The sequence below is a fragment of the Thamnophis sirtalis genome, unplaced genomic scaffold (assembly GCF_051295495.1).
Source record: "Thamnophis sirtalis isolate CommonGarterSnake01/CBP01778 unplaced genomic scaffold, rThaSir2_p1.2 scaffold_12, whole genome shotgun sequence".
In the NCBI taxonomy this organism is placed as follows: domain Eukaryota; kingdom Metazoa; phylum Chordata; class Lepidosauria; order Squamata; family Natricidae; genus Thamnophis; species Thamnophis sirtalis.
Window position 1 is genome coordinate 54,013,804 of NW_028261392.1, and position 20,182 is coordinate 54,033,985.

General features: G+C 39.7%; 1 protein-coding gene across 1 annotated transcript in view; it reads left to right on the forward strand.

The window, feature by feature from the left end:
* ADCY10 (adenylate cyclase 10) overlaps nucleotides 1-20,182 on the forward strand; it is a 144,175-nt gene that overhangs the window by 108,146 nt on the left and 15,847 nt on the right. The window contains exons 25-27 of the mRNA XM_087726296.1: nucleotides 1,452-1,611; nucleotides 3,607-3,811; nucleotides 3,893-3,989. Of these exons, the coding sequence (XP_087582422.1) occupies nucleotides 1,452-1,611; nucleotides 3,607-3,811; nucleotides 3,893-3,989 (462 nt within the window). The remainder of the gene's footprint in view (nucleotides 1-1,451; nucleotides 1,612-3,606; nucleotides 3,812-3,892; nucleotides 3,990-20,182) is intronic.

The window sequence follows — 20,182 nt, forward strand, 5'->3', positions numbered from 1 at the left end:
GACACAAACCAATCACCATAAATATCAGCAGATTTAATATATTTGTAGTCATTTTTCTCTTCGGTTTTTAGGACTCTAGCCTCCAATTTTTCCATTTGATAAACATCTCCAACTTCATCATATTTTACTATGAGATGCTCTAGATTTTCCAGCTTCTTCTCCGTCCTCTCAAATGTGTTTGATAATTTCTGAATTTCTGACAATATCTTTTGCAAACTTAAAGTTTCTTTCTGCTGTTGTGACTGTGCCATTATCTCCAGCTGACAAACACTGCTGCTCTGGCTTGAAAGGTTTTTACAAGATTAAGCATAAATTCACAATAAGGTCTTATTTTCACTTTTCTCTGGTTAAAGATATACTTCAAAGGAACATCTGTATGCTTTTCTTCTTATCACTCTCTATAGGCAAAACAGTAAGACCTTGAAGTACCAAGCCAGAATAATCAGTGAGGAAAGTAAAAGTGTTTTGTTTCCAATACACATAACCTCCAGCCTCTGAGTAGCAGTGTTGTCTTCCCCCCTGTTGTTGCAATGTTCTTTGTTGCTTTTTGTATCTTTTTTTATTCCAAGTTACAAAAAAGTCAAATTCTTGAATGAAATAGAGAAGAAAAAGGGAAAAACATACACAGTAATGAAGAAGGAGAATTTTAGTCCATAGGTTGCAAAAAATAATGATAAAAAAGAAGAAGAAAACTTAATCCCTTCGGTTTAAAAGGCTTGGATAAATTCCATCCATGAAAATAACATTTAAAAAGTAAGATAACCCACTGTCCAAAATCATTCAAAGCCTAATTCCGGTGCTTATTTCTTCTGTTCTCAAATTTAAATTAACTTTAAGTTTTTTATAGGCAGTCTCTTTTAAAACGGTAGAAATTCCTCACCAGCTGGAAACACTTTCTCTTTCGGTAGCCTTCTGTTTTGGAGCTGCCCCAACTTCATCAGCCTGGTGGCTGGACTTTTTGTCGCCGGCTTAAAGAACTTCTCTTGGATCGATCAGGAACTTTGTGATGTCCCTGAGATCGGCAAGACGTATTCTTCCTGTTCACCGTCTCTGCGGGATGGTTTAGGTCCGATTGGACCACCCAGCGGCAAAAGGATCGGCTGCAGTCTTGGAGCATCGAGACCGTGTGCCCATATCGTCGCGACGTTGGATCTTCCTCAATAGTGCCCCAATTCTTGTTGTCAAATTTACATGGTACATTACCCTGCCTATGCATCAGATGTTGCCATGAGACATGGAAAGCCATGCAATTCTTGCACTATAGGCATTACAGCGAAATAGCTTGAACAAATGACTTGACTGATACACATCTTTCCCAAGCCAGCTTTTATTGTATATACTTACAGGAGGAACTTAGGGTCTTATAGTTTTCTCACAGCCAGTAAGTTGGGGGTGCTTATATAGATTTGATGTTCTTTGTGCCATGTGAATTGTTGCTCTTCCTTTTACAGCAGGGAGAAGAGACTAGCAGCTCTGTTCCAGCAAAGTCACTGCCTTTCCCTGCTGTGGCAGCTCTTCAATCTGGATGTAGCCGGAAGTAGGAAAACGTTCACCCGTTTGGCAGCCCTCATGCAGGTGAACTGTGCAGAGGAGTCTCAAGATGAATCTCAGGTATACTTAGATAGCTTTCTTTTCTGCCTTTGGAGACTATTCCCAGTCTTGTTTTGTTCTTTCTCTACACTAGAGAGAAAACTGGTATCAAATGACACCTGACAATTCATGCTGTAGGTAATTTTGTTTGGATTAGCACTCTCATGGTTTGATCAATTGTTCTTTGGGTACTCTGTCAATTAGATATATTCACAATGATGATAATTAAAAATCATACCTTTAATGCAGAGGTCAACTGCAAGGATTCTTGTGCATATTATTGACTGTAATACAGAAACAGGACTTGGGTACTATCTAAACTACTATAAGTAATAGAAATAAGCAGATTTAAATTCAGATACATATAGTAACTTGCAGTGGTTTACTGTGGATGAAGTAACTGCACTATTAATTAATAGTTGATTTTCTCATCTATATATAAAAACGCAAAAACATTCACGCAGGAATCATGAAATCTCCAGAAACCTAAAGCCTACAAATTGAGATTTGGCACGTATGTTCCTCTTGGCTTCTAGGTACTCGGTAACAAAGAATTTTTCGAAATGACCATCAAACCTTTAGTATTTTGTATATTATTATTAACACACTCTGATGCGAAGGAGTTAGACGTTCTACTCCTCACAACCTGAAAACGTGGACATGGGCGTGGCCAGTGTGTGACTCATCTGGCCTACTGGCTGGGAGATTGGAGAGGAGCCTGAGGGAGAGAAGGTGATAGGATAGGAGGGCTTCTGTGGGGAAAACCAGAGTGAGACAAGGGGATAGGAGAGGAAAAGAGGCTTCTGTGGAGCAAGCCTGAAGGAGAGAAAGTGATAGGGGAGGTTTCTGTGAGGCCAGGCTGAGGGAGAGAAGGGGATAGGATTGGGGTGGTTTCTGTGGGGCCAGGTTGAGGGAGACAACTTCATAGGAAGGTGGGGCTTCTGTGGGGCAAACCTGAGGGAGACAAGGTGATAGGATAGATGGTGCTTCTGTGGGGCAAATCTGAGGGAGAGAAGGGGATATGAGAGGAAAAGAGGCTTCTGTGGGGCAAGCCTGTGGGAGACAACATGATAGGATAGGTGGGGCTTCTATGGGGCAAACCTGATGGAGAGAAGGATATAGGATAGGTGGGGTTTCTGTGGGGCAAATCTGAGGGAGAGAAGGGGATAGGAGAGGAAAAGAGACTTCTGTGGAGCAAGCCTGAGGGAGAGAAGGGGATAGGGGAGGTTTCTGTGGGGCAAGGCTGAGGGAGGGAAGAGGAGAAGAGAGGTCAATGGTAACTATTCATTAATTTTCAAGCTGTAAGTGTCGATTTATCAAATCCGATCACCCAGTTTTGTAGTGGAACACAGGTATTCAGCTAGTTATCTTATATTCTAACATTAATTTACTGCCATATATTTATTACTTAGGTTAAAGAGTCTTAGCTTATTTTCTAAATAAAATTTTAAATAAAAAGAAACATAGTATAAAGAAAAAAAAGAAAAAGAAAGATAGGAAGAAGCAGCCACAATAGAATTAAAATCTCACTTCACAACTTTAGAAAAAAGGCATTAATGTTGATATCAGCCAAATATATATTGGAAGAAGGTGCCATGGTTACATTACCTAATGTTCAATTCTTTGTTTGCTCTATCATCTGAATTTATTATATAACTCAAAGTACATTAAAACCATTCATAAAATCTCATACCGTAAATGGGTTCCTGTGGGGATAGTGGGGGTTTTAAGTTTTCTTGAAAATTCAACCATTTGTTTGAGGCAAATTAACAAGATACTAGAATTCACAGAAACAAAAAAACCCTGAGAAGTTCAGATATTCTCATTTTTAGTATCAAAGATCTTCCAGAACTATTCTTATCAATTTTGGTCTTCAAATTGAGTGCCAAATTGAAAAAGTTTGAGGAAAGATCAAGATCTTGCAAGTTTCTAACTAAATCAATATTAGGTTCTTTCCACTAAAATGTTCTTAATAGGTACCAAAGTTCATTTGTGCCTTTATTTGTAATGTCATAGATAATCTCATCCTATATGGATTTCTCCCTCTGCTATCAAATGATGGGCTACCAACATGAATGGATGAAGTATGAGTTAATGGCCATCAAACGTAGTTCTCATCTTCAAGTTGTTGGAGGAGGGTTACTGACAATTGCTAAACTAGCATCATCATTGTCTTACATGAAGCTTTGTTTGGGGAACATACCTTTAGCCATCCAACTGGGTAAGTTAGCTTGACAGCTTCTAATGCAGCAAATCTTGGGCTCAAAAGGTATTGATATTTTTGGACTGCATTTTTTTTTAGGTTATCGTGCACACGAGTTATATGAGCAGCTGAAGAGACCTAACCTTGATGCTACTGTGCTCCATGACATTTTCAAAGCTCTTTATCTTAGCACCAGGTACTTGGTTGTATCTTTCTTTTTTCACAAAAAAAGTGGCTTTTGGAATAACAAAGTTGGATGGGAACTTGGAGGTTATCTAGACCAGTGGTCCCCAACCTTTTTGGCTTGGTGGCCTGGCAAGGGGTGAGAGGATAGTTCCCTGTGAGTGGTAAGTGGGTGTACACAAGTGCTCACACTCCATTTATGTGAGCGGCAGGTGGATGCATCTGCTGCTCCCACAAAGGGAGATTCATACATGAGTGCAACATGGGGCAGCCCTTGAAGAGCATTTGGAGACTTCAGCTTGTCCAGAATGCAGCCGCGTGAGCGATTGTGGGCGCACCTCGGTACACCCACGTTACACCTATCCTCCGCGAGCTGCACTGGCTGCCTATTGGTCTTCGGATACGCTTCAAGGTGCTAGTCGTCACTTATAAAGCCCTTCATGGTATTGGACCTGGGTACTTGAGAGACCGCCTGCTGCCAATTACCTCCCAAAGACCCATTAGATCCCACAGATTAGGCCTCCTCTGAATTCCATCTACTGGCCAATGCCGATTGGTGACCACCCGGAGGAGGGCCTTCTCTGTGGCTGCTCCGGCCCTTTGGAACGAGCTCCCCGTGGAGATTCGGACCCTCACCACCCTCCAGGCTTTCCGCAAAGCCCTTAAAACCTGGCTGTTCCGACAGGCCTGGGGCTAATGAGTTCTTGTCCCCGCTCGAATGGTATGGTTATTGAGTGTTTTAAATTGTGGTATTGTTTTGTCCATGTTCTTTTTTTTCCTATTTGTATCCCCCCCCCCCCCGCCCTGACTTGGTTGTGAGCCGCCCTGAGTCCCTTCTGGGAATAGGGCGGCATAGAAATATAATAAATTCAATTCAATTCAATTCAATGGTCACCGTTTCAGCGAGGAGATCTTCATGCATGCCCTCGCCTGCTGGTTTGGGTTTTAATGATAATCGAATCTAAATTGAATTAAATAAAACCAAGGTAGTCCAAGGCTGCATCAACAGAGGGATAGTATAGAGATTACGTGGATACTTTATACTGTGCTGGTGAGTCTGCACTTGGAATACTGCATTCAGTTCTAAACAGCATAATAATAATAATAATAAAAAAGAATCGCAATACAAAAAAAGAAGCAATGGGCAGAAGGTTGTTAAAGAGAGAGCCAGTCTAGAACTAAGGAGACTAGGAGTGACATGATAGCAACGTTCCAATATTTAAGGGGCTGCCACAAGGAAGAGAGGGTCATCCTGTTCTCCAAAGAACCTGACGGCAAAACAAGAAGCAATGCATGGAAACTCAACCAACCTAGAACTAAGGAGAAACTTTGTGACAGTGAGAACAATTAATCAGTGGAATGATTTGCTTCAAAAAGTTGTGGGAGATTGGGAAATATATTATCAAGCAGCAGTACTATCATGGATGAAAGACTGGATTACATTGAGGAAAACAAGGTTGTGGACATTGGAGGGACATGATTTACAACTAGGTTGGCATGCGTTTTTGTGGTATGGGAAAAGTAAGATACATAGTTATTTTCAAAGGCATTATGTAAGAAATGCTCTATTATTAATGTGGGAAAGAGTAAGAGGAAAACATTATTTGAAGATTCCAATGTGGTTCCCAGAACACCCCAGAGAACTTGTACGTTCTCAAGACTTAAACAATAGCACGATACTGGCCACCTTCCGTCAAAACATCTTTGGAACATAGGGGACTTGCCAAGCGGACTTCCAAAACCCATTAGGATATTTTCAGCCAGGTCATCATAACCTCGGCCCATCAACGTCTGCATTTTAGTTCCAACTTATAAATTTCCAAGCAAACAAGCAAGCAATTTATGCTAAGCTTGTAGCATAATCAAAATGGAGTTTCAGACTCAAAATGGTGTTTTAGATAAGGTGACCAGACGTCCCGCTTTTGGCAGGACAGTCCCGCTTTTCAACAATTTGTCCCGCGTCCCACGGCATTTTTAAAAAGTCCCAATTTTTTTTAGAATACTGTTTCCATTTAGTGGTGGTCTGGATTTTTGCAATCTAATTCTGACTGGTCTAATTGACGCTGGGGAGAAGCACGATTGCGGGTCTAATCATAACTTTGTTGCTGTGCGTGCTGGGGAGGCTGTAACAGCCGATGCCATTGGCCAGCAGGTCGTTGAGCTCTTCCACCGAAATCTGGAACTCTGACATGGCTCATTCGCCCTGCCGATATGGGCAGGGCCGGCTCCATGTTCCTTTCCCCGGGTCCTGCCTAATAGGAGGGGCTGTGATCAGCTGGTGCATGGCCGGCAACACCCAAACTGACCAGGAGGGAATGGCGCGGAGCAAAGACCGTGCACCTTAGGGGCTCCGCCCTCAGAGTTTGACCATTCTAAAGGGACTGTGTCTTTCCCCCCCACGGGGGCTTTCTTTCTTTTCTTTTTCCTGCCGGTGGGCGGAGGAAGGCTTTCTAAATATTAGGGTCGACTCTCTTCAGAGGCACATAATAATTGTCTGGGTAGAGACCTGCACATGTTGCCTATGTGTATGTTGCATGCTCCAGATTCATTTCTTCCGGTGTTTACCATTTAATGCTACAGGTGCTTGGGATCGGTTTTGGAGGGAAATTCTAGTTCCCGGTATGTAAAGGTAATTGGGGTTGTTAAAGCAAAAGTTCAAACATTTTGTCTGATGCTTTTCTTGTACCATTGAAATGACATCTCTCACTAAATGAAAGAGATCCTTGTTCCACATTGTTTTCAAACAATGTCAAGGTATATCTATATTCTTGATCTTAATCAACAGGCCGTGTTCAGGTTTTGCAACCTATTGGCAACCTGTTCTTGTTTTTAGAAGAGCCATTGCCTAATTATGTAAACAAGCTATACAAAATTCAGATGTTTACATTTTTCACTTAGATGACCTAAATTTCTGAATATGTACAGTAGAATGAACAGAAACTAATCCCATACCCAGTGTTCACGTGACTCATTAGGCTGGACTAGGTTGATATGTAATTTTATGTGTCACAGCTGTTCAACATGAATTTTAGCTGCAGTGGAAGTTATTTACTTTCAGGAGAATTTGCTGCCTAAAAATATATTTCTTTCTTATATTTATTTCCTTTCTTTCCTCCAAGAGCTGCCAATTATCTCTTCCTACTTTTTCATTTTATCTTTGTAGTAGTCCTTTGTGAAAATAATAGCTGTGTTCACACAGTATTCCATTAGTTTGCTTAGTTATGGTTTCTTCAATAAAACTGCAATTAGCTGAGTTCAGACAATCATGGTTTATAAGTAGACTATTTCAACATGCATAGAGTATGTTTTTCAGTATTGAATTCATTTTTTCCTTTGCAAAGTAAGAGGCAATACTCAAAGTTTAATCTATTTTTACAAATTTGTGACTGCAAAGCATATCCTCAAGGAATAATTTCCCATCGTTCCTGCAAAACAGACACACACAGACAAACATAAGGTTTTCAACTTAACACCACCATTGAGCCCAATATTTCCTTGGCTAAGTGAATTTTGCCCCAATTTACAATCTTTTAGCCATCGTTGTTAAACAAATAATTGTAGTTCTTAAGTGAATCATGAGGTCATTAAACGAGTCTGGCTTCCCCATTGACTTTGCTTGTCGGAAGCTGGCTGGAAAGGGTTAGAAACGGTGATCACATGAGCCCAATACAGTGCAATTGTCTCAAATACATGCCACTTTCAAAGCGCCTGAATTCTGATCATGTGATTATGGGGTTGCTGCAGTGACCATATGAAAAACAATCATGTCATTTTTTTCAGTCCTGTTTTTAAAGTATTCCTTTGAAGTATCACCAAATGAATGGTTGTAAGTCAAGAATTACTTGTGTGTGTGTGTGTGTGTGTGTGTGTGTTTGCATATATATAATTTTTATTAAGAATTTTGATTATAATACAATTAACATGTAAATAAAGAAAAGAATAAAAAGTAAAAAATGCACTAAAAATAAAAAGAATGTAATAATGAAAGAGAAAAGGAATAAAAATGTAATTTCTAACTTTCATTGCAAGAATTATAAACAAATTTAGTGATTCTTCACACCCCTCTAAGGTTAAAAATATACATCCCATATTCAAGCTCTTATCTACAAACAAATACATAAAACATAATCTTTTCAGTGTTAATGTCACCAGAAAGTCCATAAAGAGTTGCCAAAAATAGCTTTGGGCTGCCCCTCAAATCCCCCCCTTTACTCCTCCCCCTGTAGAATTCAGCCCTCTGAGTTTTGCCTTTGAGGGGCATCTAAATTAAGATGACCAGACGTCCCGCTTTTGGCGGGACAGTCCTGCTTTTGATCAATTTGTCCCACGTCCCGCGGCCTTTTAAAAAAGTCCTGATTTTTAAAAAAATTTTTAATCAAGAACCTCCCCCCCCCCCAGACAATGGTGTCCCTCTTTACCAATGTTAAAATCTGGTCACCTTAGTTTTAGACTTTATCCAAATAACCCAATAAATCCTTTTTCTCTCACACTGTAAGATTAATGATATAAGAAAGGTGATGGAATAATAAATTAATTTTTTAAAAAGAAATCATAAAATCATTGCTCCGTCCCAATTTTTAAAAACCCACATACACACTTCTGATGTGGCCTTGAAATTTTGTCTGCCTTGGTTCAGAGATGGATTGCAAATCCCGGCACTACCAGTTCACTTGTGCTCGCCTTCGTGCATGCGCAGAAGCATATGGATGGGTGGGTGGAGGCTCCTGCCACTGCCCTACCGGTTTGCCTGATACAGGCCAAACTGGGAGCAACCCACATCTGTTTGGTCCTAGTAAGGGCAGCATTTGGCCCATCTCCCATTGATAATCTCCCAATAAATGATAGGCTTTCTGAAAAGTAATTTACAAGTAGCTTAACAAGCAACAGGGCATACTTTTTACTTGATTGGCAGAGTAGAAGTAGCAGTCTATTTACAGAATATAGAATAATTAAGTTGGAAGGGACCTTGAAGGTCTTTTAGTCAAACCCTCTGCCACAGCAGGAAACCCTATATCCATTCCGGAGAAATGGCTGTCCTATCTCTCTTTAAATAGTTTCTGTGATGAAGCACCCACAACTTCTGGAGGCAAGCCAGTTGACTGATTAACAGTCCTACCAAGAATTAACTCCTTAATTCTGGGTAGGAACACTCTTTGATAAGCTTCCTTCTGTTACTTCTTGACTTGCCTTCAGGTGTTTTGAAGAATAGGTTGACCCCCACTTCTCTGTGACAGCCCCCCTCCCAAGTATTGGAAGACTGCTATCATGTCACCCCAGTCCTTCTCTTCGTGAGACTAAACATACCCTGTTCCTGCAACCCAGATTGCAAGCTTTGGCTTCCAGTCCCCTAATCATCTTTGTTGCTTCTCTCTGCATTTTTTCTTGAGTTTTGTATCATGGTGACCAAAACTGGATGCAGTATTCCAAGAGTGGTTTTATCAGTGCAATATAAAGCAGTACTAATTATTATTATTATTATTCGCAACAACAGAATTGTATCACAGTGGCCAGTTGTTTCACCAGATTTGGCATTGATTACTAGTCATTACTAGCCACCCAGGGGCCTAGGATGTCGTAACGTATTTTCACAATATGCGTGCAGATCCAAGCAGTGCGGCTTTTTGCATTTGACTGATGGTGATTTTGTCAATTTTTAATTGTTTTAAATGTAATTCCAGTGCTTTTGGAATAGCACCCAGTGTGCCGATTACCACTGGAATTACCACTGCTGGTTTGCGCCATAATAGTTGAATTTCAATTTTTAAGTCCTGGTATTTCATGATTTTTTCATATTCCTTCTCGTCAACCCTGCTATCACCTGGTATTGCGATGTCTATGATTGTAATCTTATTTTTCTCAACCAGTGTGATGCCTGGTGTATTATGCGCCAGTATTTTGTCCATTTGTATGCGAAAATCCCACAAGATCTTGACCATCTGATTTTGGGTGACTTTTTCAGGCTGATGTTCCCACCAGTTTGTTGCTGTTTTAATATTATAATGTTTGCACAAATTCCAATGGATCATTTGTGCTACTGAATTGTGCCGTAATTTATAATCAGTCTGCGCGATTTTTTTACAGCAGCTGAGTATGTGATCAACAGTTTCATCAGCTTCTTTGCAAAGTCTGCATTTGGCATCATCAGAGGATTTTTCGATTTTGGCCTTAATGGCATTTGTGCGGATAGCTTGTTCTTGCGCAGCCAGGATTAGCGACTCTGTTTCTTTCTTTAATGTACCTGTTGTTAACCATTACCAAGTTTGTTCACTGTCCACTTTATCTTTTATTTTTTCCAGAAATTGGCCATGCAGTGCTTTGTTCTGCCAACTCTCCATTCTTGATTTTATCACATCTTTTCTGTATTCTTGTTTCGTCTTTCACTATTACATTCTTTTTATTTTTAGTGCATTTTTTACTTTTTATTCTTTCCTTTCTTTACATTTAAATTGTATTATAGTAAAAATTCGTAATAAAAATTATATATAGGCATACACACACACACACACACACAAACAAGTAATTCTTGACTTACAACCATTCATTTGGTGATATTTGAAAGGAATACTTTAAAAACAGGACTGAAAAAAATGACATGATTGTTTTTCATATGGCCACTGCAGCATCCCCATAATCACATGATCAGAATTCAGGCGCTTTGAAAGTGGCATGTATTTGAGACAGTTGCACTGTATTGGGCTCATGTGATCACCATTTCTAACCCTTTCCAGCCAGCTTCCGACAAGCAAAGTCAATGGGGAAGCCAGACTCGCTTAATGACCTCATGATTCACTTAAGAACTACAATTATTTGTTTAACAATGATGGCAAAATTCACTTAGCCAAAGAAATATTAGGCTCAATTGTGGTGTTGAGAACCTTATGTTTTTCTCTGTGTGCCTGTTTTGCAGGAACGATGGGAAATTATTCCTTGAGAATATGCTTTGCAATCATCAATTTGTAAAAATAGATTAAACTTTGAGTATTGCCTCTTACTTTGCAAAGGAAAAAATGAATTCAATACTGAAAAACATACTCTATGCATGTTGAAATAGTCTACTTATAAACCATGATTGTCTGAACTCAGCTAATTGCAGTTTTATTGAAGAAACCATAACTAAGCAAACTAATGGAATACTGTGTGAACACAGCTATTATTTTTCACAAAGGACTACTACAAAGATAAAATGAAAGAGTAGGAAGAGGTAATTGGCAGCTCTTGGAGGAAAGAAAGGAAATAAATATAAGAAAGAAATACATTTTTAGGCAGCAAATTGTCCTGAAAGCAAATAACTTCCACTGCAGCTAAAATTCATGTTGAACAGCTGTGAAACATAAAATTACATATCAACCTAGTCCAGCCTAATGAGTCACGTGAACACTGGGTATGGGATTAGTTTCTGTTCATTCTACTGTACATATTCAGAAATTTAGGTTATCTAAGTGAAAAATGTAAACATCTGAATTTTGTATAGCTTGTTTACATAATTTGGCAATGGCTCTTCTAAAAACAAGAACAGGTTGCCAATACGTTGCCAAACCTGAACACTGCCTGTTGATTAAGATCAAGAATATAGATGACCTTGATATTGTTTGAAAACAATGTGGAACAAGGATCTCTTTCATTCAGTGAGATATGTCATTTTAATGGTACAAGAGAAGCATCAGACAAAACGTTTGAACTTTTGCTTTAACAACCCCGATTACCTTTACACACCAGGAACTAGAATTTCCCTCCAAAACCAATCCCAAGCACCTGTAGCATTAAATGGTAAACACAGGAACAAATGAATCTGGAGCGTGCAACATACACACAGGCAACGTGCGCAGGTCTCTATCCAGACAATTATTATGTGCCTCTGAAGAGAGTCGACCCTAATATTTAGAAAGCCTTCCTCCACCCACCGGCAGGAAAAAGAAAAGAAAGAAAGCCCCCGTGGGGAAAAAAAAACCACACAGTCCCTTTAGGATGGTCAAACTCTGAGGGCGGAGCCTTTGCTCCGCGCCATTCCCTCCTGGCCAGTTTGGGAGTTGCCGGCCGTGCACCAGCTGATTGTGGCCCCTCCTATCAGGCAGGACCCGGGGAAAGGAACGTGGAGCTGGCCCTGCCCATATCGGTGGGGCGAACGAGCCATGTCAGAGTTCCAGATTTCGGCGAAAGAGCTCAACGACCTGCTGGCCAATGGCAGCGGCTGTTACAGCCTCCCCTGCGCACACAACAACAAAGTTATGATTAGACCCGCAATCGTGCTTTTCCCCAGCGTCAATTAGACCAGTCAGAATTAGATTGCAAAAATCCAGACCGCCACTAAATGGAAACAGTATTCTTAAAAAAATTGGGACTTTTTAAAAATGCCGCGGGACGCAGGACAAATTGTTCAAAAGCAGGACTGTCCCTCCAAAAGCGGGACATCTGGTCACCTTATACTACTAACACCACTACACATAGGCACCATACAAAAGGCTAGTAAGATTATTTGCAGAACAGTATGTTCTCTCCTACTTGCCTTTGTTGTTTAAACCACTTTGTAGAGTATAATATACAATATACTGTATATGTAGAGGGGAAACTACTTGGATTGGCCACCCTCTTAAGATCTCAGGCTTGGAATTATGTGCACCAGAAACAATAATTATTTGTTTCAGAATATTTTCAGATTGACAGGCTGTCATGTGTTGAACTGTTCTTTGTTTTGTGTACACAAACATAAAGTACAATCAGTGCAACTGTTAACTCTTTATACACTATATAATCTCTGAAAATATAAAATAGAGGAAACAGAACTCCTCAGTCTGTCCCAACTGCATTTCAGCTTCTCCAACTTCCCCCCACACTCAAAATCCAGGGCCAATAAGTTATATTCCAATCCTACACAACAGAAACAAGCCCCCCCCCAAACACACACATATACACTCACTAACTGTTTCCATTTCTTTGAAGGATTTTTCAGCACCTGTCCCTGCATAAAGAGGATCAAGGAAAGCTAATCAATTTCTTGTTGGATTTGGAAGTACTTAGAAGTAGCAAAAGTTCCCACTGCTTTCCAGTGTCTCAAAAGCCCATCATAAAGGCGAGAGTCCATCCTTCTGCTTCTCAGTGCAGAAATCCCTAATATGTTCCAGTAGATTTCAAAAGCATCACTTGGAAGCAGAAACAGCCAAGAGTAGTCACTGCTATATAAGGTTTCTGTACTGCTGTGAGCTATACAATTTAAAGTTTCTGCACACTGCTACCAAGAAATTTAAGCAGGAATATACCTCTGACTAAACAGGTATTTTGCTTATGGCATTTGTACTTTACTGCAACAAACATGCACTCACCCTCTAAATAAGTTAGAGAGTCATAATATAAAAACTTGATAAGTGTTCTTAACAAGAAATTCACAATGGTAGCATCACCATACATTCTAAAAATACTTTTAATATTTGCACAACCACCTGCTTTGTCTTCTTAATTGATGGGAGACTGAAACCCAATAAATATATCCCCAATAAAAAAGAATAGTATGTCGGAGTACTGAAAAACTCAGCCAAATGGGAAAACGCAAAGAAAAAAATATTGGACTTCCTGCTAAGAAGTAACAATTTATATATAGTATATACAATTCTTTTGGTTAAATTATTGCTGAACAATTTATAATAGTTGCATCACAATATTATTCTAAGATATTTGCCAGTACTATGCTACTTCCTAGATGTTCACTATTGTCTCCCCACCCCCACCCCCAAGATTTAAGGGCATGTGAAATAGTTTTGATGAAAGTTGCATGATATGAAACTTCTCTCCTTTGAAATAATGTTTGGTTTTAATTCTCCAATGAATCAAAATCCTTGTTACACAGCATTTGTTTTAGCTTTCCATAGCTCTTCCCAAAACCAACCAAGGAAGATAAAACCACAGAAATCTAATACTGTTGGGCATGGCTTTGCACTAAATTATCTGTATAGTAAGACAAAAATAGTTTAAGATTATAATTAGTCCACCTGTTTCCTCCATTAACATGCAAATACATTTTTCTTGTTCAGAAACTGCATGAGAGATTTCCCAGTCCTTGCAAAATATCACATTAAATCAACATAACTATTCAAGTTTGTTTTCAATATGCGCAAGGAAGGAACAGGCACTATCTTTCAACACTTAGAAGTCCAACAATAAGCTTTTTTTCTTAAATCAAGTTGAGCTGACTTGCCTTTTCCAGAGTTAAGGTGTATTGTTTTACCCAAGCAAACAGGAATGCTTTGTAAGGTTAATTATTATTCCACCAACACAGCATACCATACTTACATTCCTCTCCACCAAGGGTTGTTAACTTATCTTTGCTTTCAATCAAGTGAAGATTTTCCTCTTCCCCCCAACCTTTAAAGAAATAATAAATACTTCCTACAAGCCTCAAGATTTGGGGGCATTCAGAATAAATCTTCCCAGTTTCCACAACTCACAGAAAACCGAACCTTACTTAGGAATAAACCCAGCTGGTTTCGGATCTTTGTATCTTGTACATTTCAAGTAAGGGTCAACCACACAACTCTATGCATATTTATCCATCGTAACTATTCAGGGACTCTTCTTCCCTAAAAGTTCAGCCGGGCTTGCCATTCCCAGTCAAACCACCGCAAAGGCAAAGAGACTGTTTTCCTCGCCCTCCTGAGGGCAGCTGGTCACCACTTCCATAAGACCCATCATCCCCAGAGCTCCCCTAAGTGAAGCACTGACCTCTTAGCCAGGTATGTTTGTTTTTTTCTTAAAGGAAGGGGACACTACAAGGTGGAGGAACAGGTGAGACACTTACCTCCCCCCACTGTTGAACTTTGCTAAATGGGGTGCCCCACTCTGCCTTTTGCCCCTCGGCGACAAAATAAAACAGCAGGAAGGAGAGCGGGTATTTACCTGGAGAGAGCCACATCGCTTGGGGCCACGCAGGTCTGACCATCCATTTCAGGTTGAAGTCCAGGTTGAAGTCCGGCGGAGACAGGAATGCAAAAACGTTGCCTACTATTCCCTTGCACCACGCAAGCTACCTCCTGCCTTCCCTGTGCTTTGCTGGTGGCCAGGCCTCCTAGGCAGGTCCGGGGAGGTCCTAGGAGGCCGGCCGAACCACGCAAGGTACCGCCCACCGCCCCTGTGCTTTGCTGGTGGCCAGGCATCCTAGGCAAGTCTGGGGACCTTACAAAGGCCTCGGGAGTTCCCCAAACTTGCCAAAGATGCCAGCTGTGCCACGTAAGCTCCTACCATCATTCTCCCTGTGCTTACTGGCGGTCCGGCGGCCCTGTGCTATAAACGAGCCCAGGATCCTTGCAAGGCCGCAAAAGGTCACCGGACTCGCACGCATTTCCAATTTTTTGACCAACATTTTTGAGTTTCCGGACAGGTCCACCATATGTGATAGAAAGTCCCTTGTATTTTTTTTTTTTACATTTCCAGCAGTTTGGATTCATGTTTGGGTACATTTTAGTCAATGTCATTGGTGGTAAATGCCAATGATAAAACATTTTATACATATTTTCTTTGAGTGTTACTGATCGTGTTAGTTTATAATTTATATTCCACATTCTTTCCCAATCCACTAGATCTATATTGTGTCCAAAGTTTTTGGCTCACGTTATCATGCAATCTTTAACTTTTTCTTCTTCTAATGTTACTTCTAATAAATATTTGTAAATTTCCGTGATGAATTTATTTTCTGGGCCAATTAAAATTTAATCTATTTGTTGTAATTCTGTGTATATTCCATATTCTTTTACATCTTTTTTGTATCTCGATTGTAGTTGAAGGTATGGCCACCAGTCTATATTTATATTTTGCTCCTTTAATTCCTGATTTGTTTTCAAATTTCCTTGGATGTCTAAAATTTCACTATATCTAACCATTTTCAATAGATCTAGTGTATTGGGATGTGTCATGGCTTCCATAGTGGAAAGCCGTGTCGGTATTTTCATGTAGTATTTTTCTCTAATTTTTCCAAACCTGTATCAGTGCATCTCTAATATAGTGTCTATTAAAGTATTTTTGTTTATTTTTACCCTCTTCCCATAGGAAAAAGTGCCATCCTGATTGCAAATCGTGGCCCTCTAATGTTAGTATTCTTTTATTTTTTAAATTTATCCAATCCCTAATCCATGTTAATGTTGCTGCTTTGTAATAAAGCTCCCACTCATGGAGTCCCATACCACCTCTGCTTCTGTCATTCTGTAGAGCTTTCAACTTTATCCTGGCTTTCTTCCCTTGCCATATAAATTTTAATATAATCCTGTTCAATTCAATAAAAAAAAAATTCTAATTTTATGGGGATGGTAAGTATAATAGTCTTGGTAATACATTCATTTTTATCGCTGCTATTTTCCCTAATAATGATAGTTGTAGTTTTCCCTATAAATCTAGAGCCGAGGTGGCGCAGTGGTTAAATGCAGCACTGCAGGCTACTTCAGCTGACTGAAGTTCTGCAGTTCGGCTGTTCAAATCTCACCGGCTCAGGGTTGACTCAGCCTTCCATCCTTCCGAGGTGGGTAAAATGAGGACCCGGATTGTTGTTGGGGGCAATATGCTGACTCTGTAAACCGCTTAGAGAGGGCTGAAAGCCCTATGAAGCGGTATATAAGTCTAACTGCTATTGCTATTGCTATTATTTGTTGCACTAATTTTGTAAAATTATTTTCTTTTATAGTTGAGCACTTTGCAGTGAGCCATATCCCAAGATATTTAACTTTCTTTGTCACTTGCAGTCCTATTATTCTTTCTAATTCTTTATTTCGTTGTCCTTCAAAATTTTGGTTATCATTTTAGTCTTTTCTCTATTAATCGTTAACCCTGCTACATCTCCATATTTTTTTAATTCTCACATTAAACTATTTCCTGTTTCTAGAGAATCTGCTACAATGAATACCAAATCATCTGCAAAGGCCTGAATTTTATACTCCTCTCTTTTAATTTTAGTTCCTCTTATCTCCGAATTTTGTCTAATTCTTATTAGCAGACTTTCAAGCATCAGGATAAAGAGCAGAGGTGATAGTGGGCAACCCTGCCTTACTCCTTTCATTATTTTAAAGGTCTCTGTACTTTCCCGATTTAATAATATATTTGCCCTTTAGGTAGAGAATATCGTTTCTATTAATCTTTCAAATTGGTCCCCTAATTTCATATTCTTAATTTGTTGTATCATGAATTCCCAATTTAAATTGCCAAATGCCTTCTGTGCATCCAGAAAAACAAGTGCCACTTGTTTCTCTGGATGCGCCTCATATTACTCTAAGATATTTGCTACTATTCTGGTATTATTCCTAATTTGTCTTGTTGGGAGAAATCCATTTTGGTCTGGATGTATATAGTCATTTAACAGTTTTTTTCAATCTTTCCGCTATTTTTGTTGTGAATATTTTATAGTCGGCATTTAACAATGAGATTGGCCTATAGTTTTGAATCTGTTTTTTATTTGCACCTTCTTTAAATATTAATGTAATATGTGCTTCCCTCCATGAATCCGGTATTTTTGCTCTCATCAGTGCCTCATTATATATCTCCAACATCAAGGGGTGTATCAATTCATTCAATTCATCTATTATTTTATACCTTTCTGCTGGAAATCCATCTGGGCCTGGCGTTTTATTATTTTTCTGTTTTTTGGAATTGAAGATCAAAAAAATTTGTGGAGACTTGAGCAACTTGAAGAACCTAAGGCAAGATCAGCTAAAGAATAAGCAGGTCAAAAGTAGCCTGGAAGCAAGATACAATTTGGAGAATAAGGAATTGAGGAGCTGAAGCAGGGGGTTGTTGCCATTGCTGAAAAAATTAAATGATATGAAAATCAAGTAATTCAGTTCAAGGAAAACTCACTCCCTCTTTGGTTCTTTTGTATTTTCAAATCCAGTTCTTTGGTGGTTATGAAGGTTGCTGCATACATCAGCTGGTTTGTTTCAGCTAATGTAGTGGTTGGAATGTTTGCACAGCCTCATTGACCTTTTAAATACATTTCCCAATTCTTTCTGGTTAATGTCGTTCAGCTTCGGCAAACGTGCTCTTTCAGTATCTTCCATTTGGTGCTTTATTTTCTCAGCTAATTGAGCACTCTCTGTTGGTGCTTGTTCTTCAGTGCTTTCTTGTTCTTTATCTTCATCCATTTCAGCAACTTCTTTCTTTCTTCCACAGTTTGCTTTTGAGTCTGCAAATTATTCTTGATGTTACTCTTCTTTGTTGGTATGCTAAGACCATTAGTTGCTTCCTCTTCGATTCCTGTTAATTCTGTTGCAGTGAAAAATTTGTGGCTCAAAATTACATGTTGTTGGTCCATTAGCCTTTGTTCACTGATATCACAGTCTGTGTGATATCACCTTCCAAATCTGATTCATTCATTTTTGAAATCCATGTTTTGCTGGCTCGGATTGATAGTAAGCTTCCATGATAGAGATGTTTTCTTCCCTAGTCCAGATTTTTTGCTTTTTTGCTTTTTCTTCCAGTAGCTCATCAGCTCCATGCCCTGGTTGCCTAGCAGAGGGAGCTGAGCTCTGTAGCTCATTTTTCGCAGAATGCCCAGGAGCCATAGCATCCAACGGAACCCTTGCTAATACGGATTATTATTGTTGTTGTTGTTGTTAAATTTTATTTGCTGCCTATTTTACCATGGGGCAACTCTAGATGGCTTACAACAATAAAAAGAAAGAAATGAAAATAATGTAAACAGAAGAGTGTAAAATAATAACAAAAAAAGAAAAATAATACAATGAGAATACATCAGTATGATAACCGAAAAGATGGACAAAAAGAGGATTTTCATACTGTCCCTCTCTTGATGCATTCTAAGCAGGGATGAACTGCTACCGGTTTGGACCAGTTTACCCGAACCATTGGTAAAAAATGGTACTGGTTTGTGCAAACCAGTATTTATGACGATCAGCTGTGACTCTATTAGCTAGAAAGCAAGATTTTTTTTGCTTTCTAGCTAATCTAAACCACATGGCACAGGGGATTTCATCCCCCCCCCCCGGTCGATGTTGCTCTTACCTTTGCAGGCACACTCAGTAGGATTCTCTGCCTACCCACCTGGATGTCATCACATCCATTTTTGACATTATGTGCATGTGCGGAAGGTCCTGCACATGTGCAGGGGTGGTGCATGCGCTCACATTTGCAAACTGGTAGCGAAGGTAAGTAGATTTCACCCCTGATTCTAACACCGCATTGGCTTTTTTGGCAGTTGTTTTCTAGGTTTGTCAGGAATCTGTTTGTTCTCCCATTTGGTGCAATTTGTTTCCCAGTTAATGTCCGGATAGTTAAAGTCCCCTATTATTACTATCGTATGTTTCCTTCACTAACTGATTAGGAAAAAGTTCATTTATTTTCTCTTGTTGGGTGTTCTACTGTGTGCACCTATGACAGTGTCATTCCTTTTCCATTTAATCTCAATACCGCCTGATGCCAATTACCTCCCACAGACCCATTAGATCTCACAGGGTTGGCCTCCTCCGGGTGCCATCTACCAGCCAATGCCACCTGGCTATTACCCGGGGGAGGGCCTTCTCTGTGGCAGCTCCGGCCCTCTGGAATGAACTCCCCGCAGGGATTTGGACCCTCACCTCTCTCCAGGCCTTCCGAAAAGCTGTCAAAATCTGGCTTTGCCTACAGGCCTGGGGGTGATGAGTTCCCTCCCCTCTCGACATGTATGGTTGTGTGACTGTTGTTTACTTTTATTATTTGTATTTTGTTTTTTATGTTCCCCTTTTTTTCCCCTTGAATTGTTCGCCGCCCTGAGTCCTCCCGGAGAAGGGCGGCATACAAATAATAAAATTCTATTCTATTCTATTCTATTGGGTTGTGGTTATTTCTTACATATAATATATCTCTACCTCTTCTTTTGTTGGTCTGTTGTTATTTTTTTGAACAATTTAAATCTATGTTCCAGTCATGTGTTTATCCCACCAAGTTTTGAAAATGGAGACAATGTTATATCTGCTGTTGTGCATTAGGATTTGAAGTTCACCCTGCTTGTTTCTCATACTTTGAAATTTAGTCTATAGGCATCTAAGTCAGGGCTGAAATCCACTTACCTTTGCTACCGGTACACACATCGCTGATCATCGGAAAAACTGGTAACATTTTTTTTTTACTACCAGTTCGGGTGAACTGCTGGCATCTTTACTATCAGTTCAGGTGAACAGGTCCGAACTGATAGCATTTCATCCCTGATCTACATCGCCTCTTTAGTAATTGAATTTCCCTTCT